The 14,635-nt window shown below is 33.5% G+C and overlaps 1 protein-coding gene across 1 annotated transcript; it reads left to right on the top strand.

Annotated features, from left to right (window-relative positions):
• The first annotated feature begins 8,401 nt into the window (after window positions 1-8,401).
• LOC136821503 (transcription factor ces-2-like) lies at window positions 8,402-10,419 on the top strand. Its single transcript, XM_067077736.1, has one exon. It carries the CDS (start codon window positions 8,714-8,716, stop codon window positions 9,650-9,652), a length of 939 nt encoding a protein of 312 aa, XP_066933837.1. The 5' UTR covers window positions 8,402-8,713; the 3' UTR covers window positions 9,653-10,419.
• Window positions 10,420-14,635: the final 4,216 nt, after the last annotated feature.

A 14,635-nucleotide genomic window follows, 5' to 3' on the forward strand; every position in this document is an offset into this window, starting at 1 on the left:
GTGCACTCCTTCTTTATGTCCTTGCTGGAAGAATGGGCCTGAGTGAGCTCTCCTCCTTGTCATGTGGTTTTATAAGAGCCTGTTCTCTCCAGCAAGGATGAGTGGAAGCCTGACCATCGACAAGACCAGATGAAGGTACTTTGATATTGATATATTAACATGAAGATCCTAGGTTATATATTAGGATTTATTCAGGACAAATGTCTTACAATGTAAATATATTCAGTCAAGTCATGTTAATACCTTTGGTCTCTCATCATATTAAAAGTTCAAAACAGCCACCCAACATTTACAGCATCATTACACCAAGGAAAAGTACCAAATGATTGGAAACAAGCTAATATCACCCCGCTATACAAAGGTGGAAACAAAAATCGTTCAAAGCCTGAGAACTATCGACCCGTTAGTTTGACTTCTACAACTTGTAAAATCATGGAACACATCATACATAGTCACGTAATGTCTCATTTTGACCGAACAAAGATACTCTCCAATAGCCAGCACGGATTCAGAAAACATAGATCTTGTGAAACCCAACTGATCCAAACAGTTCATGACATTGCTAAAGCAATTAATGACAAAGAACAAATTGATTCCATCTTGCTTGATTTTAGCAAGGCCTTTGACAAGGTTGGGCACAGGAAACTCATACTGAAATTGAAACATTACGGTATAAACGGTGACATTCTAAACTGGATATCTCCATGATAGAACTCAATGTGTCGTTGTTCGGGGAACTTCATCTAAACATTCAGCAGCCATTTCAGGTGTCCCCCAAGGTACCATTCTCGGCCCCCTCCTGTTTCTCGCCTATATCAATGATATGCCATTAGAAACGGATTCAAAACTTGCTTTATTCGCTGACGATTCCTATCTGTACCGGAAAATAATGTCATCCAAAGACGCAGAACAACTGCAAAATGATTTAAATAAACTCGTTCTTTGGGAGCAAAAATGGTCAATGGAATTTCATCCAGAAAAGTGCAAGCTGCTGAGGATAACAAACAAACGTAAGATCATCAACGCTGATTATCAAATCCATGGAAAAGAGATTGAGAAAGTTAATAAAGCGAAATACCTTGGTGTGACATTGCAAAAAGGTCTGTTGTGGAATACACATGTATCAAATATCTGTGCAAAAGCAAACAATACCAGGTTCTTCCTACAGCGAAATCTTGTCAAGAGTAACCCAGAAATGCGGCTTAAATGCTTTAAAATCTTCGTAAGACCAACATTAGAGTATGTATCAACTGTTTGGGACCCAGCTGGAAATGAAACTTTAAAAGCTAAAATTGAAATGGCTCAGAGAAAGAGTTTGCGCTGGATCTACAGCTCGTAGCAACAGACTGTAAGCCCAACAATGTTAAGAAGAAAAGCTGACCTTGAAACTCTAGACGAACGTAGATGCAGAGCTCGGGTAAAAATGCTACACGAAATATATCATTCAACAAAACAGGTAAATAGAGAAATGATACCAATAAAGCAAAGATGTGCTAATACAAAGTTTAACCCTATCCAAAGCAGGATAAAGATATACGCAAACTCTTTTACACCAAATACGGTGGGGCTCTGGAACAAATTACCAACAAAATTGACAAACATAAAAGACCTGGATATTTTTAAGAAAGAAATGGATAAAATATCAATTAGCGATTTTTAATCATATTAAAATATTCAAAATTTTAAACATTATCTTATTTATTTTTACCCACAATTGCGAATATAAACCTTTGTCAAGCTCTAACAAATTCACAACTCACTTCAGCTTTTCTCAACTTCTCGATTTTACTTTCCTTCGACCAACTATCAATGCCAGATTACACCCTTTCCAATATACTGAGCCACAGAGGTAATGTTTTTAGATTAGAGGCTAATATTTTTATCTAAATCTTTATATGTACATAATAAATTGATTTTTACTATTTATTACTTATTATTTTATTATTTCTATATCTTATATATTATAAATTTAGGCTATATACATTCTTAATATTTTTCATTTTATTAATCATATTTTTTGTTACATTGGCGAGAATAACTTTGTATAAAGTTTTTGCTAATCAAATAATAAGAATAGAAATAGAAATAAAAATACTGCAGGAGAAAAGAAAAAACACATCTGGTGAATGAAAACAGAACTTCAGACAGTCAGAAATAATTTTGGAATATAAGTTTGATAAAAGTTATTGATGAATACATTTTGAGACTTTGAGAACAATCTGATAGTCGAGAATACAAAATTGAAATCTTACACTTTACTTTAATGATCTACTACAACCCAGCCCAAACCGATAAACTATGAAAATCTTGAAAACACTTTCGATTTTTTCTGATTTTACACGCACACCTCATTTCGCCATTTTGAAAAGTAAACAAACAAACTCGTTCCGTCGGTTCCGTCGTTTTTGCCCCTTCAGGAGCGCAGCGACGAGGAGGCACTCATAGCTTCACGCATATATATTGGACTGGAATCTCGATTTTTTGCGAATTGTTTGTGCGTCGTAATCGGCTTTCCGGCCAATTAAGTGTTCCGCAAAAATATGGCGGTAAATTATACAGCGGTAAATGTTATACATATTTTCATATTACGTTATATGCTATTACCATTATTGCGTATTACATTTTATTAGTTTTGATTTAGCATTGAAAAGCTGAAGCGAGTGTTATAAATGCAAATTATAGAAAAAGTATAGTCATTACACCATAACACGAATTACAATATTACTTGTGCAAATCACATTTTGTTTCTTGTCTTTGAAACTGAATACTAAATACAGCACCTTACCCCGAGAATGTAGTAAACCCCGAGAATGTAGGTTTCTCATTTTTTAGCATGGTAGCCCTAACGATAGTTCAACTTCATAAAAAGTTGTTTCAGAGCATACTGTTACATATTACTGATTATTTCTAGACATAAAATTTTAACTTGAATTGATTTTTTCAGGCGAAAATCTGAATCGAAGTTGATTGGATACTACTCGAATTGAGACATTTTTTAAATAAATCCTCTCTAAATCGAAATCTATTGGAATTAAGTCATGATGATAGGGTATTTTCTTATTCCTAATGAACTAAGGAAATGTGGAAAATAGTCCATTTCAATATTTATTGTTCTAAGTTAGATATTTTAACGAAAATGTTTGACCTACCTATTGGGGTTAGTTGACCTACAATTTGGGAGCCTTCTTAACCCGACATAAAAAGTCTGTCAAATTATATAAAACTTTTTTTTTTTTTGAGAGAGAGATTATTAATGTTGGCGTTTTAAGCTTTTACGACGTGTCCCAGACCCGCTGGGACCCCAGCCCAATCAGAAAATTTGCCTAAGTTTGGAACAATAGAACTTCTATCCCCATTGGGAATTTAGTAGAAATTTTTTGACCCGATGTGGGAAAAGTTCCACCGGGGCTGTGAGGCAGGGGTGTTGTTACATTATTCACATATTTTAACATAGAATCTTCAACCTACAAAATAAAAACAACTTTCTTGTCTCTTCTTTTCGTCCTTTCTTTTACTTTTCATCATTTGTAGCACGATAAAATTAATACCTTTTTATTTTTTGTCAGAGTATATTTCTAAAGTATGAATTTCACTTAGAGAACAAAAATTCCGATGAATACTGAAATTTTGCTCTCAGCAACCGAATCTTTTCACCTACATTCTGGGGGTTAAAAAGCGAAAAATTCCAATTTTCAGAATAACAAAAGCTCTTTAGAATATTGTTTTGGCATAAAATATTTCTAAAATTTCCTGTTATAATTAATTCAATCGAAAAAAATATCAACATTTTACTATTACTAGATTTAAAGCCATAAAACCAAACCTACATTCTGGGGGTTATAACGAAAATGGGAGTCAACTTCAAGGACCAAAAAAATTAGCCTATCTATCAAAAGTAATGAAAGTAACCCCTGGGAAAGGATTTTGGGAGTTCAAAATTTCGTTTAAAACATTCAATATTTTTTTAAATGCAAATCTACATCTCTCAGGTCTGATTCAAATTTCAGCCACATTCTCGGGGTCAGGTGCTGTACTGTAATTTAGTCAGAAGTTCATTTCAGCAATGATTTCAATTCTTTTTATGGAATCTTTAAAGAAGTTTGCTCGAGTTTTCAAATGTACATTTGATATTTTTGTTCAAACTGTAATTTATCTTTGTCTGTTATTATATTAATAACTAGCTTTATTGTTTATAGAGCTTCTTGAGCTTTAAAGACCATCATATGGTCGTAGCTCGAGAAAGTCCTTCTTAACTTGGTAAAACAAGATACCTGCAAAGTACAAAAAAGTTGACTGTACACATAAGTAAAGTTGAATCCAAAAGTGGTTGAATGTGTTGAATGTCAATCAAAGTTTTTTTTTTTGGTCTTCAAAATAGATTTACCTCACTTAGAGTGTTTTCACTGTTTGTTCAGTGTGGTAAATCTATTTCAAAAACCTGAAAAAAGTTTGTTTACATTCGTTTAATTTTGCATGCGCACGTTCAACTTTTTCATGCAGTTGTGATAGCGTAAATAACTTACGCTCCAGGGGTTTGGTGAAATAACTCCAACTCTAGCTTTCCAAGTTAAGGCATTTAATTTTAATGGTGCTTTAGACTAGGCACACAGACAGTAATAGTCCGTAATACAGGAACACCATAAAGTGAGAGTATATAGCTAAAAACTCAAAAAGTCTAGTTTCCTAAAGGCCCGTCTCTTCATTGTCTGCAATCATATCTTAATGGCTTCAAATCTTTCAGCTTGGAGAAAAGATTTCATCTACTATGCACTTGAAAAAAAATTAGGCACATTTTAAGTTTTCGACTGTACGTCTGAATGGACCACAATGACATTCCTATATTTTTCTTTTGACTGTAATCACAGCCCCGGGGGGGGGGGTACTTAGGCAAAAATAGGTGCTGGGTATGTGCGGACGGTAAGGGTCGGGTTTTTCACCTTTCAAAGTCTCTCTAAGGGTTGCAAAAATCAGGAAATTTCAAAGTAGTCTCTCTAAGGGTGGGAAAAATAACGATTTTTAGAAAAAAATTTTGATTTTGAGAGAAAAAATTACAAAAAAGTCTCACTAAGGGTAGGAAATTTTTGAAAATCAGAGAAAATTTTTCAAAAAAGTCTCCCTAAGGGTCACTTTTTCACTAAAATTTGATCTCTCTAAGGGTCAGTTTTCGGAGGTCCCGTCCGCACATACCCCTCATTCACCAACCCTAGTACCCCCCCCCCCCCCGGGATCACAGCGCACGCAAGTGGAGCCTGGGCCTTAACTAGGATTGGTCTATTTCAGATGGCGCAGAACTTTTTGATAAATTTTATCATCTTATCATCTTACAACTGTTTATTAGGCAAAGTAGCAAAGAGAATTGTTGAAAAATATAGAAGCCAATGAAAAATAAGCAAGCTATTTCTGATTGGTTACCTTGTTGATTTATTCACCGCTATATATTTTGCCTACAATCTTAAATGTCTGCAGCATTATCGGAAAAGGTCTATTTAGTGAATGATCATGACATATATTGTTGTAAGAAAAAACAAACAAACAAGGAGATGTGAAAGTCAGTAAGATAATGACACCATGATTTTCGAAATATGTTTTTGAGAAGCTTTTCCAGCTTTTCCTTGAATTTTATTAAATTGTCAAGCTGCGAATTCTTCAAGTATTTTGTTAATGGAATATGATTTTTTTTTCAACCAATCAGTAAATAATTTAATCAATCAATTATTCCTGATTATTTTTTATGCTTTAATTTTTAAGACTGAGGATGAGTGAATGTCATAAAAAATTGTCAGCATTCAGAGTTCATTCATAAGTAGAATCTAGTCTAGTTTCAAACAAGTACCACCACCAGCATCATCACCAACATCGATCAAGGATGAAGAAGTGATCGATGAAGAGGTATAAAAAGAGGTGAAAATAATTCGTGGAATAAATTATAAAAAAATCACCATACAAAAAAAAAGGTGAAATGACAATTCTACATTCGTTCCTCTAAGAATAGACAAACTTGATATTGTGCTGGTGCAATATGGCAAGACCTTCATTAAAGCGTATAAACTTTATACTATTTTTGTAAACAAATTCTCAATGACATACAATTTTTCAGTAAAATTTATACATATTTTATACACACTGACAGAAACAGCTGTTTTGTCCAGTTTTTGCGCTTTTTTGCGCTCAATATCTCGAGTTAGGTACTGAAATCACCTATACTCGCAATATATCTCTAATCTTAACTTTTTGAGAGGTATAATAGGTCTCCGTTTTTTAAGCTAAAAATTTTATTAATCTTTGACCCTATGATTTTTGCCTGAGACCGTCATATTTGTCCGAAAATCACACTAAAGTGTCCGAAAAAGAAAGTTGGCACCCAAGTTATTTTGATTCCCCTACCTCTTAGCTTTTCAAAAATGTATAACAAGTGCTTTGACTAAAAGAATCCAGCGATTTTACTAATTTCCCCCTACTATATGGTTTCGGTGATCCCGATGAGGCCAGTTAGCGTGGTGGCAGGGGGACAACTGCCCCCCCCCCCCCCCAGGGGCCAGTTTTTTTTTTGGGGGGGGGGCGCCGAAAGACAACGGTTGGATAAAGGCTCCTCTGAATACTAATTTTGGCAGCTCTTTGCCTTTTATACCTTAGAATTAGCATTTTTCCGACTAAAAAAAGGAAAAATATCCAAAAAATTTCGTGCTCGCTTCCCTCGCGCCATTTCAACAAAAATATTTACTTTTGAAGGGTGCACCAAAATTCCAACTTTCGAAAGAATTGCCTCCCAAAACGGTCTGAAGAGCTTGTGAAACTAAATGATTTAAAGAATTTTGTGAAACAGAACTTTTGCGAAAATAGATATTTTGTAGAAGTTGTGGAACTAAATGGTTTGTAGAAGTTGTGGAACTAAATGGTTTGTAGAAGTTGTGGAACTAAAAGGTTTGTAGAAGTTGTGGAACTAAATGGTTTGTAGAAGTTGTGGAACTAAATGGTCTGAAGAACTTGTGGAACTAAATGGTCTGAAGAACTTGTGGAACTAAATGGTTTGTAGAAGTTGTTGAACTAAATTGTTTGAAGAACTTGTGGAACTACATGGTTTGTAGAAGTTGTGGAACTAAATGGTTTGTAGAAGTTGTGGAACTAAATGGTCTGAGGAACTTGTGGAACTAAATGGTCTGAGGAACTTGTGGAACTAAATGGTTTGAAGAACTTGTGGAACTAAATTGTTTGAAGATCTTGTGGAACTACATGGTTTGAAGAAGTTGTGGAACTAAATGGTTTGTAGAAGTTGTGGAACTAAATGGTCTGAGGAACTTGTGGAACTAAATGGTCTGAAGAACTTGTGGAACTAAATGGTCTGAAGAACTTGTGGAACTAAATGGTTTGTAGAAGTTGTGGAACTGAAGAAATGTGGGAACTAAATGGTCTGAAGAACTTGTGGAACTAAATGGTTTGTAGAAGTTGTGGAACTAAATGGTCTGAGGAACTTGTGGAACTAAATGGTCTGAGGAACTTGTGGAACTAAATGGTTTGAAGAACTTGTGGAAATGGTTTGAAGATCTTGTGGAACTAAAAGGTTTGAACTAGATGATTTGAAAAAAATAGCGAAGCTTTAATATTTATCAGGAAATTAGTGAAATCGAGAAACCTTCTTAAACAGACGGTTTTGGAGTATCTTGTGAAACTGACGATTATCAAGAAGTTGATTGCTGAAATGACATCTTTGTGGTTATGGTAAAAAATCCTTTGCTGGAAGATTGTCTATAAAATAAGATAGATTCACAATATACGGTGAGTATAGAAAGAACTGTAAAAATATTCGGTTGTATGTAAAGACTGGTTCATTGGCCGTTACAGGACCGTAATATTTTGACCTTATCTAACACATAGTCGCATGACGTGTCATTACGTCATCAACATGAACAAAAGGACAGACCAAGAAAGCGGAACTAAAAATGTTGGCAACTAATTCTTTTTTACTACGTCGTGTTTGACATTTCAAAGAAAACCATACTTAAATTATGATGAGCCATAGAGAAGTAAATGGGAAATTAAAAAAACAAAGAATAAAGAAAAATGAAAATTGAAACAATATCTATGATTTGATGAATAAACAAACAGCTAACCCAAAAGAGCGGTATAGGAAACTAACGTCGTCGGGTTTTTTCAATACGGCTTAACTGTAAACGACGGAAAAATGTCAAGAAATTATTTCTCCTTTTAATGCTAAAAGCCAAAACTCGATCATCCAAAAACAATTCCACCATACTTGACTAATCGAGGTACAACAACAGCAATTTTGAAACAATAGCAATTAGTAATTAAAGAGATCCGGTCCTCTATTATCAAAGAAGCTCATTAAGGTATCATTTTCAGAAAATGTTCTTTTTGTAATTAATTAATCAATGAAGAAATTGAACAGTGTCAACATACATACAAAGTAAAGGGGATTTTTTTATAGATAGATATCACATCAGTATCATTCTATTGCAATTAACGTAACTCGAGTACTTTCGAAAGAGAGAGAGAGAAAACTATCAAAATTTTATTGAAGAAAAATTGAAAACAACAGACTAAATGTAACGAACTTGGAAAACTCTACATTACTGTATCTTAACTGGATTTGAACACTTGTATAAGTTTTGCATTGTCATCCACTACAAAAAGAGGGCGTGTGAATCATCATTAAAAATCTTCAGAAATAAAATACAGAGAAGAATCAACAGTAACGATGATGTCTCAACCTATGTTAGCGACGACCAGTCACCCACAGCACTTACACCACCCACAACAAACACAACAGCAACAACAACAACAACAACAACAGCAACGTGATAACAATGACATTGAAGATTTTCTTAACATTCTCATCGACGATAACACACACAAACACAACAACAATAAATCTCCACAACAATTATCCCCATGCAACCAACAACCATCACCGTCATTCAACATCCCACAACAACAGCAACAACGCCAGCCACAACATTTCGGTGGTGGCTCACCCATAAATAACGGACAAATGCAATTAGCCACAAGTCCACCAACGAATGTCCCAGAGGTGAAAATCAAATGCGAAGATAACAGCGCCTCAGATTATCCACTCAGTGATGGAGATGGTTTTATTGACGATATGTCTCCTTTCCATAGCGGTGTCTCTTCTCCTGGGAGCTCTTGTAGTGCAATGAGTGGACCAGGCAGTCCCATCTTAATGGACTCAAACAGCCAACAACCTTTTAATCAGAATTACTTAACACCTGAAAGTGCTTTCTACATGCAGCCAGGTAGCCCAACACACAGTGGAGGGGACAGTGCTGGCTCCTCGTATAAATACGACCCGAGACCGTTGGGACGAAAGAAGCGCCGTACCTTGGTGCCAGATGATAAGAAAAATACAGAGTATTGGGAAAAACGAAAACGTAATAATTTGGCCGCCCGTCGATCACGTGAAGAGAGGCGTACAAAAGAGTTGCAAACTTTTGAAACAATGAAACATCTACAACAAGAGAATAATGCTTTAAAACAAACAGTTAAAATGTTGATGGAAAGTCAAAATGAACTTCAAAAAGAAATCTTCAGTTTGAGACATTGTTTAGAAGTCTCACAGGCTATGCTGAATAATAAACAAATCCCACAGCCTAATAACCACCATCCTAATCCATTATAAACATATTGCTGATTACACAGATGATGGTATAGCCTTTATGGTGGCTGAGTTTCAAGGGGAAATATGGAGTTATAGACCTAGTAGTATAAGAACCTAAGAGTATAGGACTATTTAATCTTAGATGGACATATGCAGGCCACATGTATAAATCTCTTAAAAATTGTAAGTAAAAAAACCATTCTTCTTTTATATGAAGCTTGTACAGGATTTTTGAAGCAGTTTGTCAAAATGGGTTTTAACTTTTTTTAAATGGTATGTCTTAAATACTCACATCATTTCACCAATTAGCGAGAAAAATCTGAACCCTTTTCGGCATTCCTTAATGATTAGTACATAGTGTATATATTTAATAAGCTTTTAAAAAAACAACAAAATTAATAGCCTTTCTATTGTTTTCCATGAAAACATTCCGAATTCCGCATCGGATTAGACTACTTACCGGCTTTCAAAAAATTCGGGAAAATCCCGGGTTGTCCTTTTTATTGTTTTAGATTTCTTCTTTCGGCATTCTTTTCTGTTTCATTTTTGTTTTTTCCTTTCTATATTGTTTTAAATTTCTTGTTTTTATCAAATATATGATATGTTTTAGTTTTGTTAAGTTTTCTGAAAGTATTTTCTGACATTGATTTTAATTTAGGGTATAAAGAATTTTATATAAATATTAGAGGCCATTAGACAGTAAAAAGTTTTATATGACAATATCATACATTTTAAACTGAAAAGCTAAATTATTCAGTAAAAACCATAGATGATTTTGTTTGTACTTATAGCAGCATTTTTTAAGAATCCAAATTTTGGATAAATTCTATATTTATCAATACATAAATTTCATAAAAAGGTTGATTTTTTTAGATAAAAGTTCGATTATTCACTAGATAGACAATAGAGCCCTACTTTTCTACACCCCTGTCTCACAGCCCCGTTGGAACCTTTTTCCTCAGTGGGGACAAAAATCCCTATTGAAATCCCAATGGAGATAGAAATTCCTTTGTTCCAAGGTTAAAAAATTCAGTGGTAATGGTTTTGAAGTACAATTTTTAAACATTGAATTTCGAATGGGGATAAAATAAAAAGTTAATTTCTTAAAAAGCACTTCCCTAAAAACAATACATTCTATAAAAGGCACAGCTGATTAACTGACACCTTCCTCACTCACATATGTAGTCCAATTGGAGATTCAGTTTGTGATCCCTTTTGATAAAGAGATTAAGTCAATAGGTGAGCCCACGGATCTTTAATCAAACAACGAAAACTAAACACGCCCTTTAACCATAGTTTGCTCAGTTCTCGTTTGAAAGAGCGTCAATATTGATTAAATGATTTCTTTTGGGCACCAATCAATCACTTGCTCGGGTAATACTGCACCTAAATAATGGGCTGGTGTGAAGAATATCCGGCGTCTGAGAGGTAATAAGTAAAGGGTTTGGAATAAAAATGTCATAAGTGGGACATTTTTGTAAAGGAGGCTATCAAAAAGAAACTTTCGACAAAATTAGCGAGTGTAAGAATGAGAATGTCTTACGTGGAAAATTTTCAAATATTAGGCTTTAATTCACGTGACATGCGATGAAATCAAAAAATCAATAAAATGAAAAGATTTTCAACGCAAAGATGAAAATTTACCAAAAACTAACAAAATTATATATTCAATGTCAAAATCATCAAAAATCATCAAAATCAAAAATTCCTCGCACATTTTTCGTCGAGTGACTATACCACTCAGGTGTGGCGCTGAAAAGAGGATTACACGATGATATGCACTTTAGATTTTTTTGTTCCACTGAAACCAAATTGGGCATATATTATGATATTTACAAGGCATATGATCAATCAATGAAGAAAAAATGCACCAAAAAAAATATTGAAAAGTACATGCAAACAGAGGGAAGGAAATCATTTTTCGATGTGTACCAACATTGAGCGGAAAATTAAGAACAAAAAATACGGATAACGGTCGAAGGATACTCAACTCTTTCCGTATGGAAATATTCTTTATGTTAAAAATAAATTTCTAAAACAATAACAAATACATTAAAAAGATTTCTTTGTCGGAAATGATGACGGTAATGAAAAATGATGAATATTTATAATTAATGAATTAATGAAGTATAATGATTTGAAAAGTGCCTGACCATAAATAGTCAAAAATGGAATTAATTAATACAGAAATACATGTTTCCATGGTAACAAACATTAAGTAAAACGTTATCAGGTTTCGTTACTTTGATATATGTATTTGAATAGTTTAAATGACGTATAATGACGATTATGATTTCATTGATTCTTTTTTCAAGTAGAATGGAATTTTCCAATATTCTGCTCTATTCTACAGTCTGCTCAATGCAAATCAAATTCCCTGTAAAAATTATACAAGGGATTCAAATTTTTGCCATTCTCGGATTTTCAGCTCTACATAAACAATAGAATTCGAAGTTTTCCATCGTAATTTGATTTAATTTTCCAGCCTCTTTTTAATCTTTTTTTACAACGAAAAAAAAGTTCTCACTTGGTCAATTTTCCAAATACAATTTCTTAGTTATAAAAAATATCAATGTTTGACAATATTTAACATTACTACAATTTTACAATAATCATTTCATAGGAAAGTTGATTTTTAGGGGTTTCGACCTCCCACATAATCTAATTACTTCCATTGCGGTAATTATCTGGTATTGTTAATAGTTCCTTATAATGATTCGAGTCGGTTTTTAATTTGAGTTGATATTGTTTCATGTGTGTAAAATGTGAGTGTAATAGCATAACACTTTTCATATTATATTGTTATAAATATGCATAGAACTCTCTAGCTAAGGATATACACTTTTTTTTTAAGAATAGTTTTAAAAGAACAATCAGACTCAAAATCGTCAAAAATAAGAACAATTTAAGAACAATTCTTAGCCTGGAATTACTCAATTTCAAGCAATTTAGGGGTCAAAGTAGTAAAAATTGGGTATGAATCCTAGAATACTTCAATTTCAGAACAATTTGAGGCTCACAGTATAAAAAAATTAGAACAATCGAGCCTTATCAAAAATTTATTGGTTCTTAGAAAAAAAGTGTACAACCTGATACATTCTTTTTTTGCAGGAACCGGTAAATGCTGCTTGAGGCTCGGGCTGTTGACTTTTTTTGAAGCACTTTAAGCCACAAGTTCTTATCCCTTTTTTTATTTTTAGGGTATAAGTGATGTAATTTCGGCTGACTAATTTTCCGACCCTTAAAATTTCCTTAAAAATAGGATCTAAACATCAGCCTGAGCCCTTTTTAAGTGTGTGAAGTACTAAAATAATAGGATAATTTTTACAAAGTTTTGGGTCTTTAAAAATCAGTACAGCATTAATGCTAAGAGGTCAGAAATAACGCCGATAAAAAATACTTTAGGAACCCTGCTATTGTCAATACAGTAAAAAAATTGATCGGCACAATGGTGTAGTACCTTTGTGTAATGTAGAATTCGGCGAGGGAGAAAGAATACATACCAGCTGTTTGACGCCCCCATCTTTCCTTGATGTTATTGGTGGTTTCATCTAAAGAAAAAATAGCCAGTAGTAAGAATACAGGTTATTGTTGAGCAGGTGTTTTTATTAATTACCATTAATTGTTGTTTAAGCACAATTTATTTGGTCGAGGTCTCTAGTTTTGGAGACTAACAGGAACAACTAGTCTAGTTTCTATAGTAAAGAGAATACCGCCTTCTTTAACTCCTGCTGAATTTCAGGAAATCAAATTATTAAAACAATCAACAAGGGAGAATTTGATATTTCAATCTAATGGAATGAAAAAGTTAAACATTTACCACATTTTAGGACTTACCGGGAAACTTTCTTCCATTCGCTGAGATTTTAATTTTCGTGTTTTTTTTTTTTTACTTTATAATCTGAAATATAAGAAAGTCAATGTCACTGAACTTTACTACAATCACTGCAATAATATTTGGCAGTAAACACCGATTTTTCTTATTTCCCCTCCCCCCAAGCTACAATGGTCGAGTCTGCAGCCCTGTTGCCTTCTTCAACCATTGAAATTAAGGGGGGGGTTTAGGAGAGGGAAGTGAGTAAATCCAGTGTTTTTTTGAGGCTGGTGCCAATATATTATTGCACTGATTGTAGCTAGCGTCAATACCGAATGGAAATCAAATACATATTTCGAGAAAAAATGAAAACAATAGGTATTTGATGACTGTTATGGCGCTACCTTGGTTAAAATTGAATCATTGAACAGCTCAAAGATTTTTTTAAGACTCGATGAACAAAATAATTAATGTGAATAGTTATGATTTATAATTATTTGCAATAAATTATTAAATTATATGTAATATATCTGTAAGATTTTGAAATAAAAATCTAATTTAATGTATTTGTACAATGAAATCTCATAGGTTAAGGAAAGTATATAATGTCTTGTCATGCCACAACTTATCGTATTTACAATTTTCCAAAATAATCAATGAGAATCTTAATGTAATAAAAAATGTTTTCTGGGTTCAAATTGAGAAATACATCAAACTAATGGTGCAGGTTTAGGTTATCAAAATTTAACGAGGTTTACAATTATCCGAAATTAAAAAATACCTAACATCGTTTTGACATACATACTGGGTATCTTAAAAACGCCTTATTCTTCAATTTTTGTCACGTGATTCTCTATTCAACTAAAGTTAATTAAAGGTCCATGTGAATCTTGTACATTTCATCTCCCATTTTTTCTCGAATTTTTGGCAAAACTACCTCAAATGCTCAAATGAATGGACGTTAAATGGACCTTGTGACTTTATGAACGTTAGAACGGCGTTATTATGACGTTAAAAGTGCTCAGCTAGGGATTGTAATAGCAGGTTGGTTATCATTCAATAAAAATAATACTAATGCATTATGGCACCATTCAAGTGAGATTTCAGCCAACAAGGAAATATACTTGATGATTTGAATCGGAAATATTAATCGATTCTACGTCATCATCTTTTAATGTAATGACAAATAT

The sequence above is a fragment of the Clytia hemisphaerica genome, unplaced genomic scaffold (genome assembly GCF_902728285.1).
Source record: "Clytia hemisphaerica strain Z4C2 unplaced genomic scaffold, Clytia hemisphaerica genome assembly, whole genome shotgun sequence".
Classification (NCBI taxonomy): domain Eukaryota; kingdom Metazoa; phylum Cnidaria; class Hydrozoa; order Leptothecata; family Clytiidae; genus Clytia; species Clytia hemisphaerica.

Excerpts from the sequence above, each read along its gene's own strand:
- LOC136821503 (XM_067077736.1), top strand. The coding sequence starts at position 8,714 with ATGATGTCTCAACCTATGTTAGCGACGACCAGTCACCCACAGCACTTA.